Raw genomic sequence first — 17124 nt, forward strand, 5'->3', positions numbered from 1 at the left:
TTAGGCTTAATGTCAGTAGTATACTAATAGCAGTGGCGAAGGGTGGAGGTAGGCTGTTAATCGTAAGTCATACGTAATTGTTTTTATTGAACTAAGATTATAATTTACAGTTGGTGTTGGTTTATTTTTAAAAATCAATTAAGCCCTGCCTACCGAAACCATGAGAATTTTGGTATATTTAGCACATTTTTGACAAAATTGTGCACACTTTTTCATTCATACTTTTTTGTTTTCGTTGAATTAGAAATACATATTACACAATATGTTGTTGTTTATGTTTATTAAATTCATTAAGCCGGCTCGCTCATCACAACTCGCCTCGTGTGCCTGACCGCCATAAATCAAAACTTCTGAGAACGGGCGGCAAATGTTGCATGACACAACCTCGCACATCTATCTAGCGACAGTCGCGCGTAGCTTTCAAAACATATGGATATTTCAATGCAGTGATCGGCGAGCCGGTATAGGAATGACCAATTCGTCGGTGATTCTTTGTGACTTCGACCCTCCGACTCGGAGCCCGAGAAGGATGCAACATGTCGAATGCAACAGCCAGATGTTTTTTTTCAGACGAAACAGTTGCATTCGATCAATCTGCGAAGCTCCATTTGGCAACACGTGTTATGTTGTTTCGTTAAATAACGATGACGTCACATCGACGTATTCGACACGTTTTTAGGCGAGATGAGTTCAAATGTGCGAGCCGACTATGACCTGCCTAAACCAAACTATAATAGATAAAAAATATTATTGTATCTATAAAATATCTTAAATGATTTACAATTTAATGGCATAATTTTAGATATTTTATATATTATAGACGAGTATTTTTTGACTATTATCTATCATGGTTTGGTTTTGCAGGGTTCAATTGAATTTAAAAAAAAACTAACCAACACCATCTGTAAATTATAGTGTTAGTTCGATGAAAACAAATATGTATGACTGACATAGTTTAGTGTGAAATATTATTAGGCGATCTTAACAGCCTACCTCCACCCTTCGCCACTGACTAATAGTGAAACCGTAAAACGATCAGTGAAAAAATCACATAATTACCCGAGCTTTTTAAAATCACATAGATGTTCTGTCGTTTCTTCTTTCTTAACTTCCTTCTTTAAGGACTACGGTGCATGGTTGCAGCATCAGTCCCATGCGGCTCCGTCTAGGGACAGAATGAGCACTTAAAATCACTTCTTTCAGACACGTTTATATCGTCATGAAAGGGGGCCGTGTATATCTTCGGCTGTACATACTTGACGGGTGGCGGTGGGAACCTAGGTAGATGTGCTGTCACTTTGTTGAGAATTAAACCCAGATCTCCCGCTTGAAAAGTCAATTTATTTTTCACAGAAAAATCAATAAGATAGAAATGCGAAAGCTAGTAACCATGGACCAAGTCTTTTAAGCCGTTTCGGTGTATTATTTAATGGCGATTAGACCTGTCCTCAAATATTACCAATATTAAATGCGCGTTTCATTTACTTGACAAAATCTAAGTGAAAAGATTTTCACGTTGGCAATATGACGCTGCAAAATTTCTAATTGCAACAAAATTGGCCTTTGCAGTGACAAAAAGAGTTGGTTGAATTTTAAAAACTAACCAACACTATCAGCAAGTTGTATTGTTGGTTCAATAAAAACAAATACGGATGACTGACAAAGTTTAGTGTGCACTATTTATGTCGGATCTTAACAGCCTACCTCCACGCTTCGCAACTGGTAGGTATGTCGTAAGCCGTAACTATTTGAGACTATATATATATATATACAACAAACCTTTTTCCACACTTAATTCCGGTGTGCCAAAATGTCAAATGCTATTCATTGTATGTATAATAATATTACCTATATCTACTATATTTCAAAATTTATCTTAATTTTAATCAAAACTCTCAAGGGCTATATTATTATTAAAATCCAATTTGTTTTTTTTCCTGGTTAGAAATATTTGAGAACGGCTGATATATGAAATTCACACCCAGCCTTCGAATGTCTAGTACATCCGGGGCGAAAACACAATTTCACATTAAAATAGACATATTATATTATTTTTGTGTCTATAAAAAGTTGACTCGTGTAACATAAAACATACTTCAATTGATATAGATATACTAAAGTACGCCCACGATGTCCGAGCGGGTAACGCGTTGGCTTACAATGTCGTGGATCCTAGGTTCGAATCCTGGGTCTGGCAAATACACATATTGTTTTTCAGTGTGTGTTTGGAGTCAAAGTAAGGACCTAATAGGTTGAGCATGTGGGTGACATCCATTCCTCGTATTTAATACAAATCTCTACTCTATGGAGGGCAATATCTTCATAGGATCGGACATGGTCTAAAAAAGTAGTTAGATACATGTCAGTGCAATGTTAAAGATGCCGTAATCCATGGTGGGGTACTTGGAGTCATAATACGTTTAGAAGTTTCCAAGTTTAAATACATAAGGATCACAATTGTCATGATTTCGAATGAACTCTGAATGGTTGGCTCTGTACGAAAGTTAAGCTTAAAGCTGGTTTTACATACTCGGAAATTTTCCTCCTATACATTTACGACCTAAGTAGATTGAAGTTTCATGAAAGACTATAAATAGCCAATTTGAGCCATTACTCAATTTAGATATTAGTTAAATATTATATTAATAAAAAAAAAATATTGCATTCAAAACAAAAAAAAAACATTTGTAGATGGCGACGCTTTTTATAGTGGACTGTAATTTGGGATGGGCTGGGGGAGGGCGATTTAAACGGGAGTCGATCCAGGCACTAACCGTGATGTTGTTTGACTCTGTGGCTGGAGCAGGTCCCGGGTCAAGCACTCACGCACTAGTAGGCGAATGGTTCTGGTTATCACTCGCACGGTATACACTTATGAATATGAAATGTGATGACAAGTTTGTATGTGACACCATGTGCCGGCAACACAGCTTGATAGGTGGTCGAATTGACTAAGTTCTTAATGAGACTCGAATTGAATTATTTCTTGGACGACGGTCACACTATAGCAAGTTGACCCGGTTATAGTCTACGAATAACTGCTTATCAATCACGGTCGACTGATTCGACCCGTAATTGAGTTGCGCCTGGACTTGCGACAATAATTTGGATTATAGGTAGGAGGGAAATATTGAGACAATGGCAACCATAATTGGCCCAACCAGTAGATTTCATACTTACTTTTGACAGCATACTTCGCTTGGTCGGATAATATACAAACTAGTCTCAACTGCAATACGTCAAATTATTCATTTTTCTGGTATTCACAAAACACATGTAACTTACTGTACCCGCGCACACAGCGTCCACGTCACATTTTTGCTGAGTATCAAATAATAACATTTTGACTTTTTTATTTTCCAGGACACAGTATGGCCCCAGAATATTGGCTCCATTCACACAGAAGCCTCTCTCTGTCATTGCTGTGCCTGTTGGCTGCCTCTCTCCAAGTCACAAGTGGTAAGTCGTGAACACTTTTGTTGCACACTGTAGTTAACTTAAGGACACTTCTTTCAACTGTTGTGTATTAAGTAAAATTATTTTTATGGCGTCGTAATCTCGGAAATTTATTTCGTTCATGATAATGAAATATAAAGGTTATTATGATATCATATATTATATCTATATACATTATATGACGAATACGCATGGATTATAAGTGCATTGCAATACTAGTAGGTTATTAAATAAAAAATATTGTTAAATATATTTATACGTTTACATGTAACTTATACGAAAAGGAATTTGCCCGAAACTATCTGGCCGATTCACAAAAGGGAGAAAAATATTCAAACCGAATGGAGTTTAATTATGTGATTAAAATTACACGACTATTAATTATAAAAATAACCATATTAAAGGGTAACATATATGGACACACAATGGGCAAAAGATTTGATGTCCTCATGGGAAGAAGCGAATCGCAACTCTGCGATGAATGTCATGTTTTAGAGGACATTGTACATATAGCACTACAATGCCCTAAATATGAATTTCACAGAGTACAGCTGCGAATTGCGGATATCTATGAGAATGTCGACGAATTGAAGGGTACCCTGGCGGTGGGTAAGACGGAAGAGCTAGGCAAAATTGTAAAGTTATTTAACAGAATAGGAGTGAGGACCTGATCGACGGATCCCCTTCTAGAAGAGAAGAGGCGATATGACAGCAAGTCGCAGTCAAAGCCTCGGTAAAACACACAAAAAAAGGGTAAAATATATACGAGGTTCGATATTATATTACATGTGGATTTTAATTGTATAATTAGCCATTATTTCATAACCTATGTAAGGTTACTTATATGAAGGAATAGTAAGGGTAAATTTTTTTTAAATCAAACCAATTATGGTAAATTTGAACGCGGCCTCCACACATTATTTTTGACTTAGATTGGTAATAACTAATTATATTTTAATAAACCATTTATTTTATTTAACCAATAATTCACAAGATTTTAGAATGTAACATTCCATATTATATTGAACATACATTACTTGAAAACTCCTCAGATATACCCACTAGAAAAAATCACATTTGAAAAAAAATACGCAATTATCGCAATTAGGTAGAAAGCTCGTAGCTTGATAGGATACAGCATATTAGCGCGATACCAGTGGATATACGGGTTTTTATCTAGTGTGTACCTATATCTGAGATGTTTTCAGGTTATGTATGTTTAATTATATTTTGTTTAATATTGTAACAATCGTTGGGCAGTGAAAACTTTGAATGGTTGAAATAATGTAGAAAACAATCTGCACTAATTCATTTTATTATCTCATAAAGATGCAAAATTTCCACGCTATTAATATAAGATGTTCCATAATTATGGTATTTCACGATTAAATTAGAGAATTGGACATTCATTCAAAATAAATATTCGATAATAATTATTACGGCATGTAGGTACTTAAGTAACTACCTTTATGTGATTTTGAATGATTTTTCAGATATTTACATTCTAATAAATAATAGCAATTTTATTGAAATTCAGTCAAAATATAATTGAAATATATCTCACGTTGTTTTATGACGTTTTTATTAGCTCGTATTCTTGTTTGTCCAGTGGTTTTTTGTCCAGTACAAATCTTGCAATCGATTTTAAATAACTTACCGACTAGCTAGAGATTTGAAACTTTTAGAAAATATCAGAACACGATGCCAATAAATTCTTTTAATACTTTTAGCCGTCTTTAAGCAGAATTGAATTAATTTTCAGTTAATTCTGTTTTGTATGGAAAGTTATTTCAGAAATATCCGTAAAAAGTAAAAGACTATTATTGGTTGCTAAGCTAGCAACTAAATTGTTAATATATACGTGCGTTACTATGGAAATCAAAATGAAATTTCAGTATTCTATATTTGTTTATTTTTTATTTATTTCATATCAAGTACAAGTTTGAGCATATTGAGCATAATAATTCAACAGAAAATTTAAAAACGTTGTATATAAAAAGTTCTTTTTATCTTGTAATTATTATTCTAAATTTTTCACAAATTACAAACTAACTAATTGAAAATTCTAATCAGTTTGACTCTTTTTCTGCCTTTTTGAATCGTTATGATGGCTTCGATTAATTTTCCCTCCTGTAAGTGTTTGCTGACAAGTTACAAGATACGTATTTTTTGACGTTACGTACCGTAGGTCTGTTACAAAATTCCTTCACTGGATTGTTGTTTCGTTCTTCTTGGAAAGACGGGATTGATTTTATAATAAAATAGCTCTTTTAATGTTTAAATATAGTTTGTCTTTAACATCCGGTACAAGTATGAATGCGTACCTTATTTCACTAACCGTTGTCCAAAATTGTCTATTGTAATAATTCCCAGTATTATGTTATATAATTACTTGTAGAACTGGACAAATTTGTATACTGATTACAGTCATAACAATAATTAATAAAATATTCATAATATACTATTATTAAATTTGTTCTTATTGTCTTGGCTAACAAATAGACTTTAAAGCTAATTATTATTATGATTATGATATTAAGAGCTTAACGACTCGTAGCACAGATGGCAGGGTTTATTTTGAGAGGGAGAGAATTGAATTCGCGAGGAAATGTAGGTCATTCGTGATCTAGCAAGTAGGTAGTTATTTTGACGTATACCATGCCAGCCATCTTGAAATTGTGCATTCATGATGAAACTTACCCGCATTCGGTAGGTATATTAAATTTGTATTTAAGGGTTGTTTGAAAATAGTAACCGATTACATGAAAATTGTATCTCGTAAAAATCGTAAAATCAGCTGCACAATGATCAAAAGAGTTTCGCGACAGATAATGTGCTGATTGAGGTGAATACCTATGTTTCAAATAGCCTAGGTGTAATATGACCATAAATAAATAAGCAAATACATAGTTATGCACCGTTTAACGCATATATCAAAAACTATGTGAAACCGTCGCCATTTTAAATGCTGACTTTTGAAGTACCTATACAATATCATTGTAGTGGCACCAAAAATGCTATCAGTAATCGACCAATCGAGTTAGAGTAAAATAGATTTCTGTTTTATTTTGTACACTATCCGTGCAACCGACTGACATCTTACGAATCGTGTCGTAATTTAAACTGAATGGTATTCACTTATACAATATTCCATATTCATTTTAATTATTGTTCGAAGATGTAGAATATTTTGTTGACAGTCATATTGTTAATTGGAATTTATTGTTCAGAAGTTTAATACACTTCTAGTTTCTATAGAGCCGTCAATCAGTTATAATTGATAATAATGTTGTTTACGTAATGATTAAAATGTGTTTCAAATGACAACAATTGTTATTTTCTTGACAGAGACTAATAATAAAATGATCAACGACCATTCAAGTTTACATGAAAACAAAAATGTACCTAAGTAGTTGTTATGAATGCAACATTGGACATTATTTAGGATACCTTCAAACCAGTTATAACGTCAGTTATCTTGTACCTGTAAGAAAAAGCCGTCATATAAAAGAGTGCAAGAAAAATATCTGTTTAAAAAAATACAATATAAATAATAACACGCTAAAATAAAGCTCAAACTTGTCTAACTTCAAGTAGTACCCTATGCTATGCTGTGATCTACTGTTAAAATATATCAACTGGTTGGCGGCTCTCGTGGTTCAGTGGTTACGGTGCGCTGGCCTTCCAGCCGATAGGTCTGGGTTGGATTTCCGGTTTGACACAATATTTATGTGATTTTCTCAAAGCCTGGGTGTTTGTAATTGTTCAAAATTACCAACAACCACCTTGTATGAAAAAGCAAGCACATGGTTATTAGGAATCATCATCATCAGCCTGAATCTATCCCCTGCTGGATGAAGGCCTCTTCAAGCTGCTTCCACTTCTCTCGGTCCTGTGAATTGCGTTGCCACGTACTTCCGCAGAACTTTATCATTTCATCGATCCAGCTAGGTCTACCTTACGGACGTTTTGTACTTCTTGGATACCACTGGATGACTAGATTTGTCCAACGATTATCTCTTCTTCGAGCTATGTGTCCAGCCCATCCCCATTTAAGGCTTTTAATAAACTATATTACATCGCAAACCTTTGTCTGCTTCCTTATCGACTCATTACTCATCCACTCATTCTTCTTCTTGTCCTTTCGCTTTATGCCCAGCATGTACCTCTCCATACCACGTTGTGCTACTCTACGTTTCTGGATCTCTCTTTTACTTAGGGTCCATGTTTCACACGCATATGTGATCCCCGAAGCACACACTGGTTGAACACTTTGCGCTTTAGGCACAGTGGAAGGTCACTTTTGAAGACATTTCTACAGACAGAAGGAATAATTCTAATAAAATATAGGTATCAATGGTAATCTAGCATACTATTCCATTGTCACTCTTCAACTAAAACAAACACATTATTATTGTTTGGGGACACTTAATCGTTTCATATCAAACAACAACATGTCTTGTCTTTTGTTATCATAAAGAATAACTCAATTCCCCATTTTGATCTTCGTCATCTCATCGTCAAATTATTATCTTACTGTGCAAAGACACTACTGAAAAAAGTTTACAACGTCTCAGTTTAAAGCACGGAATTCACATCTTGTCGTTCCCTCACTCCTGCTTCAGGCCGTGATTGAAGAAATACGAATCAAGTAATACCACGAGGTCATTATTTTAATAAAAATCAAATATATGTTCTTATTCAATGTAATTAAATTGGAGCTTTAGTGAACGCAAACAAGCGTCGCATCTAAATCGTTTTTTAACATAATGGTGTAGTTCTTCACGGTGGAATGTTCTACGGACAACGCGTCATTTTTTATGTAAACGTTAAACGGTTAGCTGTTTTCGACAAAACAGCTTACGGTGAACTGTGCTAAAGCTAACTGCATATGTACAATTTACGTAATATAAGACGAAAATTTCGTGGATTTTCCCTCTCTTTTTTTCTTTCTCTCCTCTATCTCAAAATTTCTGCAGACCACCAATGGTTCACTGATCACGGACTAAAGGATATCACACAGAAATAAAAATACGATGTACACGCTGTAAGATTTATAGTTAGTTATAAGCATTGATAGAGATTTACAGAGATTAACACTTTGGAGGAGGCCTTCACCCGAAGAGGGGTTCTTACAAACCAAACAAACTAATTACATATCATTGTTTAATTCATAAACATTATCTAATAGTATTATATACAAAAATAAAAAATCTTAATGTATATATGTATTATACAAAAATATAAAAAAATAATAATAATTAATATTATATAAACTAGAAAATAAGTAGATAATACAACCATAGATATATATATATACATAATAGATATATTCTTAGATTATATATATTCATTAGATATAGTCATTTAACTGTCATTTACCTTTGTTTGTAAGAAATAAAAAGGCTTGTAGCTGCAGAATAATAAGCGATCGAATACCTATTGTTTATAAAAATATCAAATTACTTTGCAGCAATGTATTCCCAGCGATCTTCCAGTAAACAATTCAGCTAAACAGCAAGTCGATTAGGCGAAATCAGAGACGGTGTATTATTACATCATATCATACATTATACCATTACGGTGTATGAGCTGAATAAACATTTCTCATAGTATTTTCTTACAACTGTATTAACAAATAATATTTCTTTTCGCTACTCAATTTAAAACGCTGATTCTATATTTAGTTTAATATGATTATGTAACAGAATTTAATGTTAATGTACTAACTTTTATTGTATAAATAACGAAGAACAATTTATCTCAATGTCACTCAAATCAGAGTACTTAGCTAGTGACTATCATGTATAATATACTATTGTACCGATACGCTGCTAATAAATCTCGCCCTGCAACATCGTAGACTTCGTCATTATCATCATCCTCAACCTACACATCAAACACCACACACGAGTGACCCCAACAGGCTTTTTTATTGTATTTTATTTTATTTATAAGCATTTATTTTTATATCAGTTATAACAGTGGCGACGAAGAAAAAATATGAAATCATGTAAATATTTTGTACAACCAGTAAACTATTACGCTCATATTTCAGTTATTCAGAATTTTAAGCTTATTTAAATGCGTAATTAGGTTTGAAATTTCATCCATGAAAATAATTATTGTGTATCTTATTCCGTTTATTGAATATTTGGAGCTTCAGAAGTATCTTTCATTTATATTTTTCTTTCAATAGGCATAAGCTCTTGCTTCGTTTCAAGATGGTTCGTAATTCAACCTACCTATCTATCTTGATGGAGAAGTAGGGCAACTGAAAAATGGAGGAAAAAAGTATACGTATTTTAAATTGTTGCATGGATAGCATCGGGCCTTTTAAAGCTTCGTACTTCATATTTTTCTGTTAAGAAATAATAATTACAAGATAAAAAGAACTTTTTATATACAACGTTTTTAAATTTCCTGTTGAATCATATAAACTTGACTCGACTAGCTTAAACGATCAAATAATTTGTACTTGATAGAAATAATACTGAAATGTCATATTGATTTCAATAGTAACGCACGTATATTATTATTAATTTAGTTGCTAGGACCCCAGACTCCCTGGCAACCAATAATGGTGTCGAAATAACTTTTCATACAAAACAGAATTAACTGAAAATGAATTCAATTCTACTTAAAGATGGCTAAAAGCATTAAAAAATGCATTGGCATCGTGTTCTGATATATTCTAAAAGTTTCAAATGTCTAGCTGATCGGGAACTTAGTTAAAAATCGATTGCAAGATTTGTACCGGACAAATAAGAATACGAGCTAAGAAAAACGTTGCAGAAATTTATAATTCCTGTCATTTAAATTGTCACCTTAAACACCTCAAATATATTATATTATATACCAACCAGAAAAAAACTCTTTTGAAAAAATTCAACGCCCGACGCGACTTGGACCTGTAACCATTGGATTCGTGTTAATGTGCTTTAACCAATTAAGCTACGGGCATCTAATTATTTTTTCCATGTCCGATCATAATATCATATGGACCTTCACAGAGTGGAGGTTTGTATCAAAGATTTTTGTTTTTACGAGAAATGGATGTCAGCTACCTGCTCAACCTATTAGGTCCATACTCTGACTCATACACAAATTGAAAAACAATATGTGTATTTGCCAGGCCCAGGATTCGAACTTGGAACCCACGACGCTAAAGGCCGACGCTTAAGCCGCGCTGCCATCGTGTATATATTTATATTCCTACTAGAAAAAATATTTTTTGAAGAACCTCGCTCGGCTTGAATCTGTAACCACTGGATTCGTGCCAATGTGCTTTAAGCAATTAAGCTACGGGAATCCTAGTTAATCAGGGCGAATTTACCCAGTATTTTTTACATAAAATGCTTATCAAATTGCGTTGATGTTCACTATCGGTGTTCGTGTTTTACATATTATATAATATTAATGATTATAAAAATTGAAAAATACATATTATTCACAATGAGAAGTACACAATATTACATTCTACTATGTGGTGTTATAATGAATTCACGCATGCTTCATTTTATGAGAAACATTACATGGATAGGTACACAAAAACACGTTGATGTTTGGCTGAGCTATAAACATCTCAAGATTACGTGGTAAATAATAATTTTGTGTTTTTAAATTTTTAAGGAGCCTTCGTCTTTGACCATTAATAATTATTAACTTAAAGAATGTTACATTCAAAAATCTTTAATAAATAGTTTAATAAATACCTCAAATATCGTACCATTATTAATTAAGTTACCTGGCTATAGTAGGTACTGAGGTTTCAATATGAAATAAACATTAATTCATACTTATGCAGAATCGTGATATTGATCGGAATTCAATTACTTAATATCAGAAAAATCACTCCACTCATTTTTTTTGGCGCGAAAAAGAGAAAATGATTGAAAAATAGGGTGGTACATACAGATAAGAGATACTCGAAACGAGTGTCTCTCCTCACTTTAGTACGATTCAAGCTCGACAAAAATAATATTTTCCCATCACCTCTTTGCGCGCGTAAACTTTTTGTTTTATTTCAGTTTTCTTTTACTGCTAATGGTTAGTTACTTTCGCGTTTATACGAACTCTAACGAGCGAAAGAGATATATTTATGATACGGTCAATAAAACTATACCGGGCAGGCAGTTATCATTGAATAATATATCGGGTATATGTACTATTTTGTGGAGGAATACATTGTTGAAAAACTTTTCGGTTGCCATACGTGTGGGCAGGACCGCCGCGAGAAGTAATGCCACCCGTGTACAAAAAAGGCTAATGAGTCCTGTTAGTACTCTCATAGTTATATGTAAATATCACGCGTTTTAGGTAATATCAAATTATTTTAAAGTTAACTTAATATTTTATTTTTCTTTATTGATAATTAAGTTGTTAAAATAGCTCATATTGTGTGTACAGTCAACAATAACATAATAAAGGAACAAAGTGAAGTGCGATAAGCGAAAAGGCTCATTTACCCAAGCATATGCATAACGTAGGTCGTTAGAAAGTTGGTCGGTATTTCCACGCGAATAGTCGATGAATAAAATCACATACATCTTTTACGATGTAGCTGGATAATTGAGAGCTGACTTTTCTGATTATAAATCCGTTTCGTTAGGTTTTCGTCACAACTAGTTCAATATACGAATTGGGAGGGGGGGGGGGGGAAATAAAATTCTTACTTGCGTGTTAATAACACATGCAAATTTAAAGCCAGTTTCACAGGCTAAGACATTTGACCCGGTATTTCTACATAGAATAAGACAGTACTAAAATCTACTAATGGCTCTAATCGGCTAACCGCTTGTTAGAGCTTTAATTATATACCAGTGGATCTATTCTATACTTATCGACCGCTAAGGTGATAGATATTATCAAACTTAAGGTAGGTATGTATCAAAGTATTAGCACTTATTGTAACAATTACAATACGTTAGTTGTAATTGTTGCAATAAGTGTTACATTTTAACAGTGCCTCTCTTGCTGCTGTTAAAATATAGCACTTATTGCAACAATACAACCAACTTATTGTAATTGTTACAATAAGTGCTAATACTTTGATACAAACCTACTCTAAGTTTGATAATATATATCACTTTAGCGGTCGATAAGTATAGAATAGACCCACTGATGTGCAGATTGTAACATCATAGTCCGTTCGGATTTACTCCTGACAGTACTTATTATCGCGGCCATAACAAGAAAATGCACGTGTAAACACGTATTATCGTGCAAGTTGCAAGATTGCATGCATGAATCAAAAAAGTTCAGCAGCTTCTGAATTTTCATGCGACAGTTGGAACTCGTGCGATATCTGCGCGTGCGCGGTAGAACGATAGTGGCAAACCTGACGTAAAAAATACACCGCGAGCATTTTGGCGTTTACCATTTTCACAACCAGTGAAGTAGCACCTTACAACAACAACAACGCGTCTCGATTACGCTTGAAGAATGTTATTGGCGAGACAGTTAGCACTGTTACGTGTAAAGAGATATTATTGCAATAGTTTAATTTAGTGCCAGTAAACCTATGCGCGTGTACAAGCGCTATCAGCGTAACATTTTATAAAATCAATTACTCCGGAAATAACAATAACTCGCCCGCAAAATAATTGTTTCGATATATTGATAGCGTGAAAAGGCGCCTTCACTTAAGAATATGAGATTTTACTTCTGTTTCCACGCGATTACTCCATTTTTACGTCTATGCCGCGTGCGCTTGGCGTATTTACCTTATTTAGGGCTACGAATTCGGCCTCCTTTTTTTATAGACATAAAAAATAAAATATATCATAACAGTTCATGCTTGTGTAATGGATTTTTTTGATTTGCAAAACAAGAACGAAGCAGGAAGATGAAGAAAATAATATTCAATGTCTTAAAAACAGAAATCGTTACTGCTAGATTGCTATTTTGAATAGACATGATTTTTTTCATTTGCATTCAGGGAAACAATGACGGGAGGATTTTTTGTTTATTTTCTTCGCCGTGTTTACAATGGAAATTTGAGAAATAAAACATTACGTCAAACAACATGGCCGTTTTGTCAAAGACGTCTACATCTGTTTTCCTTTTTTCCGAGGGAAGCTCGAAAACTAAATGCCGGCACATTAAATTTTCTTTGTGTAAGCGCGGGACAACGACGTGCGCGACTTTCCTATTTATGGGACAACTCAAAAAAAGGCGGCACGTTCCGAATAGTTGAGTCGTACCAGTGACGTACAGGAGACCTCGCGACATCTTGTGATTGTTTTAAAGTTGCAAAGAAATATTGAGCCCGGAATTAGCTCATTTAGTGCTAACAACGCAACTGGCGCGTTTGCAGTAGTTGGCCATTAGATATAATTAACATGATATTTAAATGTGGTAATTAAAAAGCAATTAACTAAGTGAAAGCAATAAATTAAGTGAATGTATTAATTTAAGTATTGAGTATCGATTAAGAGACTAGCACTATTCAATACATTTTATTATATTATCAACAATGTTCACATATTGTTTTACTTTACAGATGAGATCTCAGTAAGACTTATATATTAAGACGTATCCAGTATATCTTACCAAGTATATATACTCTATCCGCATTAAGGCAATAATTGACTTTATATTATTATATTATTTATATTTTATATTCATTTATAATTGAGGTCATGGACCCCATAAAGGGGCGGCTGACAGGACTCTAGCCTGGGGGCCCGGCGTGGTGGGTTGGCCTGATACGTTAGATAAACACACATCACAAATTTGCCCTAATGGGGAAAAAGTCGCCTGCTGCGCATTTATTTGTCTGTACAGTCTTAACTTTTTAAAAAAGATAATTGTGTGATGCAATTTTTGATTATTGTGTGTCGATATTCGACAACTCCAGGATTCAAATGAATTTATTGAACAATATAAAAAAAATCGCTAAAAATACACCGAATACCCTTAATTTTACCTGAAACAACATTTAGAAAACGATTCTTTAAAAAGTCCCATTACTTTTAACCCTAGCGATGGGTAGGGGGGCCCGATTCTCGATGTGGGGGTCATGATTGGGGATGTCAGTTTCAAAGTCGGTAACTTTATCATAAAAGAATATTTTAATAATAATTGTCGGGAAATCGAAATTTAGAAAATGGCAATAATGAGTTGTTATGTCACTAATAATTAAGAGTTTTATAGCTGTCATTCATTTTAGTCAAATAGTATATTAGTCTATGATTTTAGTCTACGCATGTTATTTTGACTTTATTTCGATTTAACGTAGATCTAGGGCAAATAAATACAATATGAAGCAATTGATTATATTTATCATTGGAAACAGTAGCAACAATTTGACACTGCTCTTGCACGCCAATGACGCTAATCTTGTCAGAAAAAAAGTCCAAAGCTTCTTATTTCTCGCTCTTTGAGTAGAGAGTCCCTCCATTGCTCGCAATATGGAAACCGCAAAACTTTTAAGTGACGAAAACGTTTTGCGTCTCGTAATAATAAAAATATCATTGCCCTGTACAATGGTTCGTTAAATGCTTATTATTTTCAACTGCCACTGGAAAATTACGAACTTTTGTGCATAAAATATTAGTAAAAATAGGTAAGTTATAATATCCGGGTCAACATGGGGCATATGTGAAATTATTTTAACAAGATAAGCGCTTTTTAAAGGTGGTAATAAAGCGAACATTAAAAGGCTATTTTAAATATTGAAATGAGTCTTCACAATTAGGAAATACATCAGAAATATACCAATTAGAAAAAATCAGGAAAAAAATATAGCGCCGGACATCTATCCGATTCCGGGCGATATGCTTTACTAATTTAGCCACCTAGACCTTATGTAATTACGACGAAAATAACTAATAATAATGCAATTGTATCGATTCTCAAATTTCGTTAATATTGGCGACTGGCTTTTGTTATTTGAATCAAGGTATCAATAATATAAATTTACCTTTGATTGTGCTGACGTCAGGATCTCTCGAAATTTTAATCGTAACGTACTTGCACTTGCTAATAATATGCAGGCTTATCAGGCACAATTAGCGAGAGGTACGAGACTTATAAATGCGCTCTCTAGACACGTTTACATTATCAGTAATTTACTGTGTATTTTGTTTTTGAAATTTTATTTTATCGTGTAACATTATTTTTGTTCACTATTCTGAGATTAATATCAAGGTACTATTGTACTAATCATTACATATACCACATAAGCGTGTAAGTTATGACAGCAAATATGACGTAGTTAGAACGATGCCAAGCGAGAGAAAACAATGCAATATGCTTCATTTAAGAGCAGTCGGAAATAACAACGGTAGTAATAATTAAATTTACCCTATATGCCTAATTCATGCGCAGTAGAAGAAATCGTAATCTGCGCAATTTCAAGGTTAAGTGTTTTTTGCCATTTGCAACCCATTGAACTCTTTAATATTATTAGCTCTAGATGCATAGAATATATTAGTTAGGTTAAATCGAAATAACGTTAATATTACATATATCAACGAAAATATAGTGATAGCTGTTAAACTCTTGATTAGTGACGTCACTTCTCGTTCCATCATCATTCATCACTATCGTGGCCTTTTTTTTAATTTTGAATAAGTACCCGTCATTTATCTAAAAAAAAAAAAAAATCAAGAACGGTAAAAGTAAACAAACGGCACAATGTGAATTAAATAATTTTATTATAAACAAAAAGTTGACTTTAAATAAATTAACGGTTACTTTATCAGTGATGATTTGAGTTAATTGCATTACGGATCTACTATACTTAATAAGATAGATTTATACTTGATCCCTTTTTTTTAATATGGCAATATAATTAATTAATTTATGAAATGGTACTCCTTTGTTAAATTGTTTATGTTTTAGATGTCACAATGAAATATTATAATATAATACATATTTTAATACTGCTAGTAATTCATATTTGGGCATTTAAACGATGTTATAAATATTCTTCAAGGATTTTTCATGAATACCTACTAATATAGTCGGGACTGACACGTCTACCTGTCACTAGTTCAATAGGAATCTTTTTCCATGTGACACGTGTCTTGACATATTTTTTGCCATTCGTTTTTTGAATTCCATTGGGTTTTTAGTCATTCTATAAAAAGTGATTTAGAAAAAAATCAAATTAATAAAATGAAATCTGAATTGAAATTGAAATCTAACTGAAATCAAGTTTGAATACTAAGCAGTAGATTTTATTAGACAGGCTGATAATAATATAATTATTAATCCTTTTAAAATAATTCACGTTTTGATGGCAAAAAAAAAATAAAAATAATTGGATGGTAAAATCGACTGGCATAGTTTTACTGTTTGAAGGATTTCCTAATTACCATTAAATTATTTCGGTATTATATATGTGGCCTCATTACATTGAGATAAATCCACAAAACCGGTTAGCTGTTATGCTTAGGATGATAATATTTAGTGACTTAACTTTTAACGGTAAGTTATTGTAACTATTATCTAAGCCTATGTCTGTTAAATTTTTTAACTGATGGCACACTAGGAAAGGGGAATTTGTTTCGAGCACACTAAATTCAAATTCACCAAAGAAAAATAAAATAAAAAAAGGATACAATAGAGGTAATAATATTATTTTAAGGACACACACATATATTATAATATATATTAGTGGCAAAGGGTGGAGGTACGCTGTGAATATCTGACCTAAAT

The 17124-nt window shown here is 33.3% G+C and overlaps 1 protein-coding gene across 2 annotated transcripts in view; it reads left to right on the forward strand.

Annotated features, from left to right (window-relative positions):
* LOC147073229 (CUB domain-containing protein 2-like) overlaps positions 1-17124 on the forward strand; it is a 314685-nt gene that overhangs the window by 130774 nt on the left and 166787 nt on the right. For both annotated transcript variants that reach the window (XM_085945567.1, XM_085945568.1), the window contains exon 3: positions 3364-3459. In XM_085945567.1, coding sequence (XP_085801693.1) covers positions 3372-3459 — 88 coding nt within the window. In that variant the 5' untranslated portion in view covers positions 3364-3371. The remainder of the gene's footprint in view (positions 1-3363; positions 3460-17124) is intronic.

This window comes from Rhyacophila brunnea, unplaced genomic scaffold (assembly GCF_057557595.1).
Source record: "Rhyacophila brunnea isolate RB1 unplaced genomic scaffold, BYU_Rbru_1.0 scaffold_18, whole genome shotgun sequence".
Classification (NCBI taxonomy): Eukaryota; Metazoa; Arthropoda; class Insecta; order Trichoptera; family Rhyacophilidae; genus Rhyacophila; species Rhyacophila brunnea.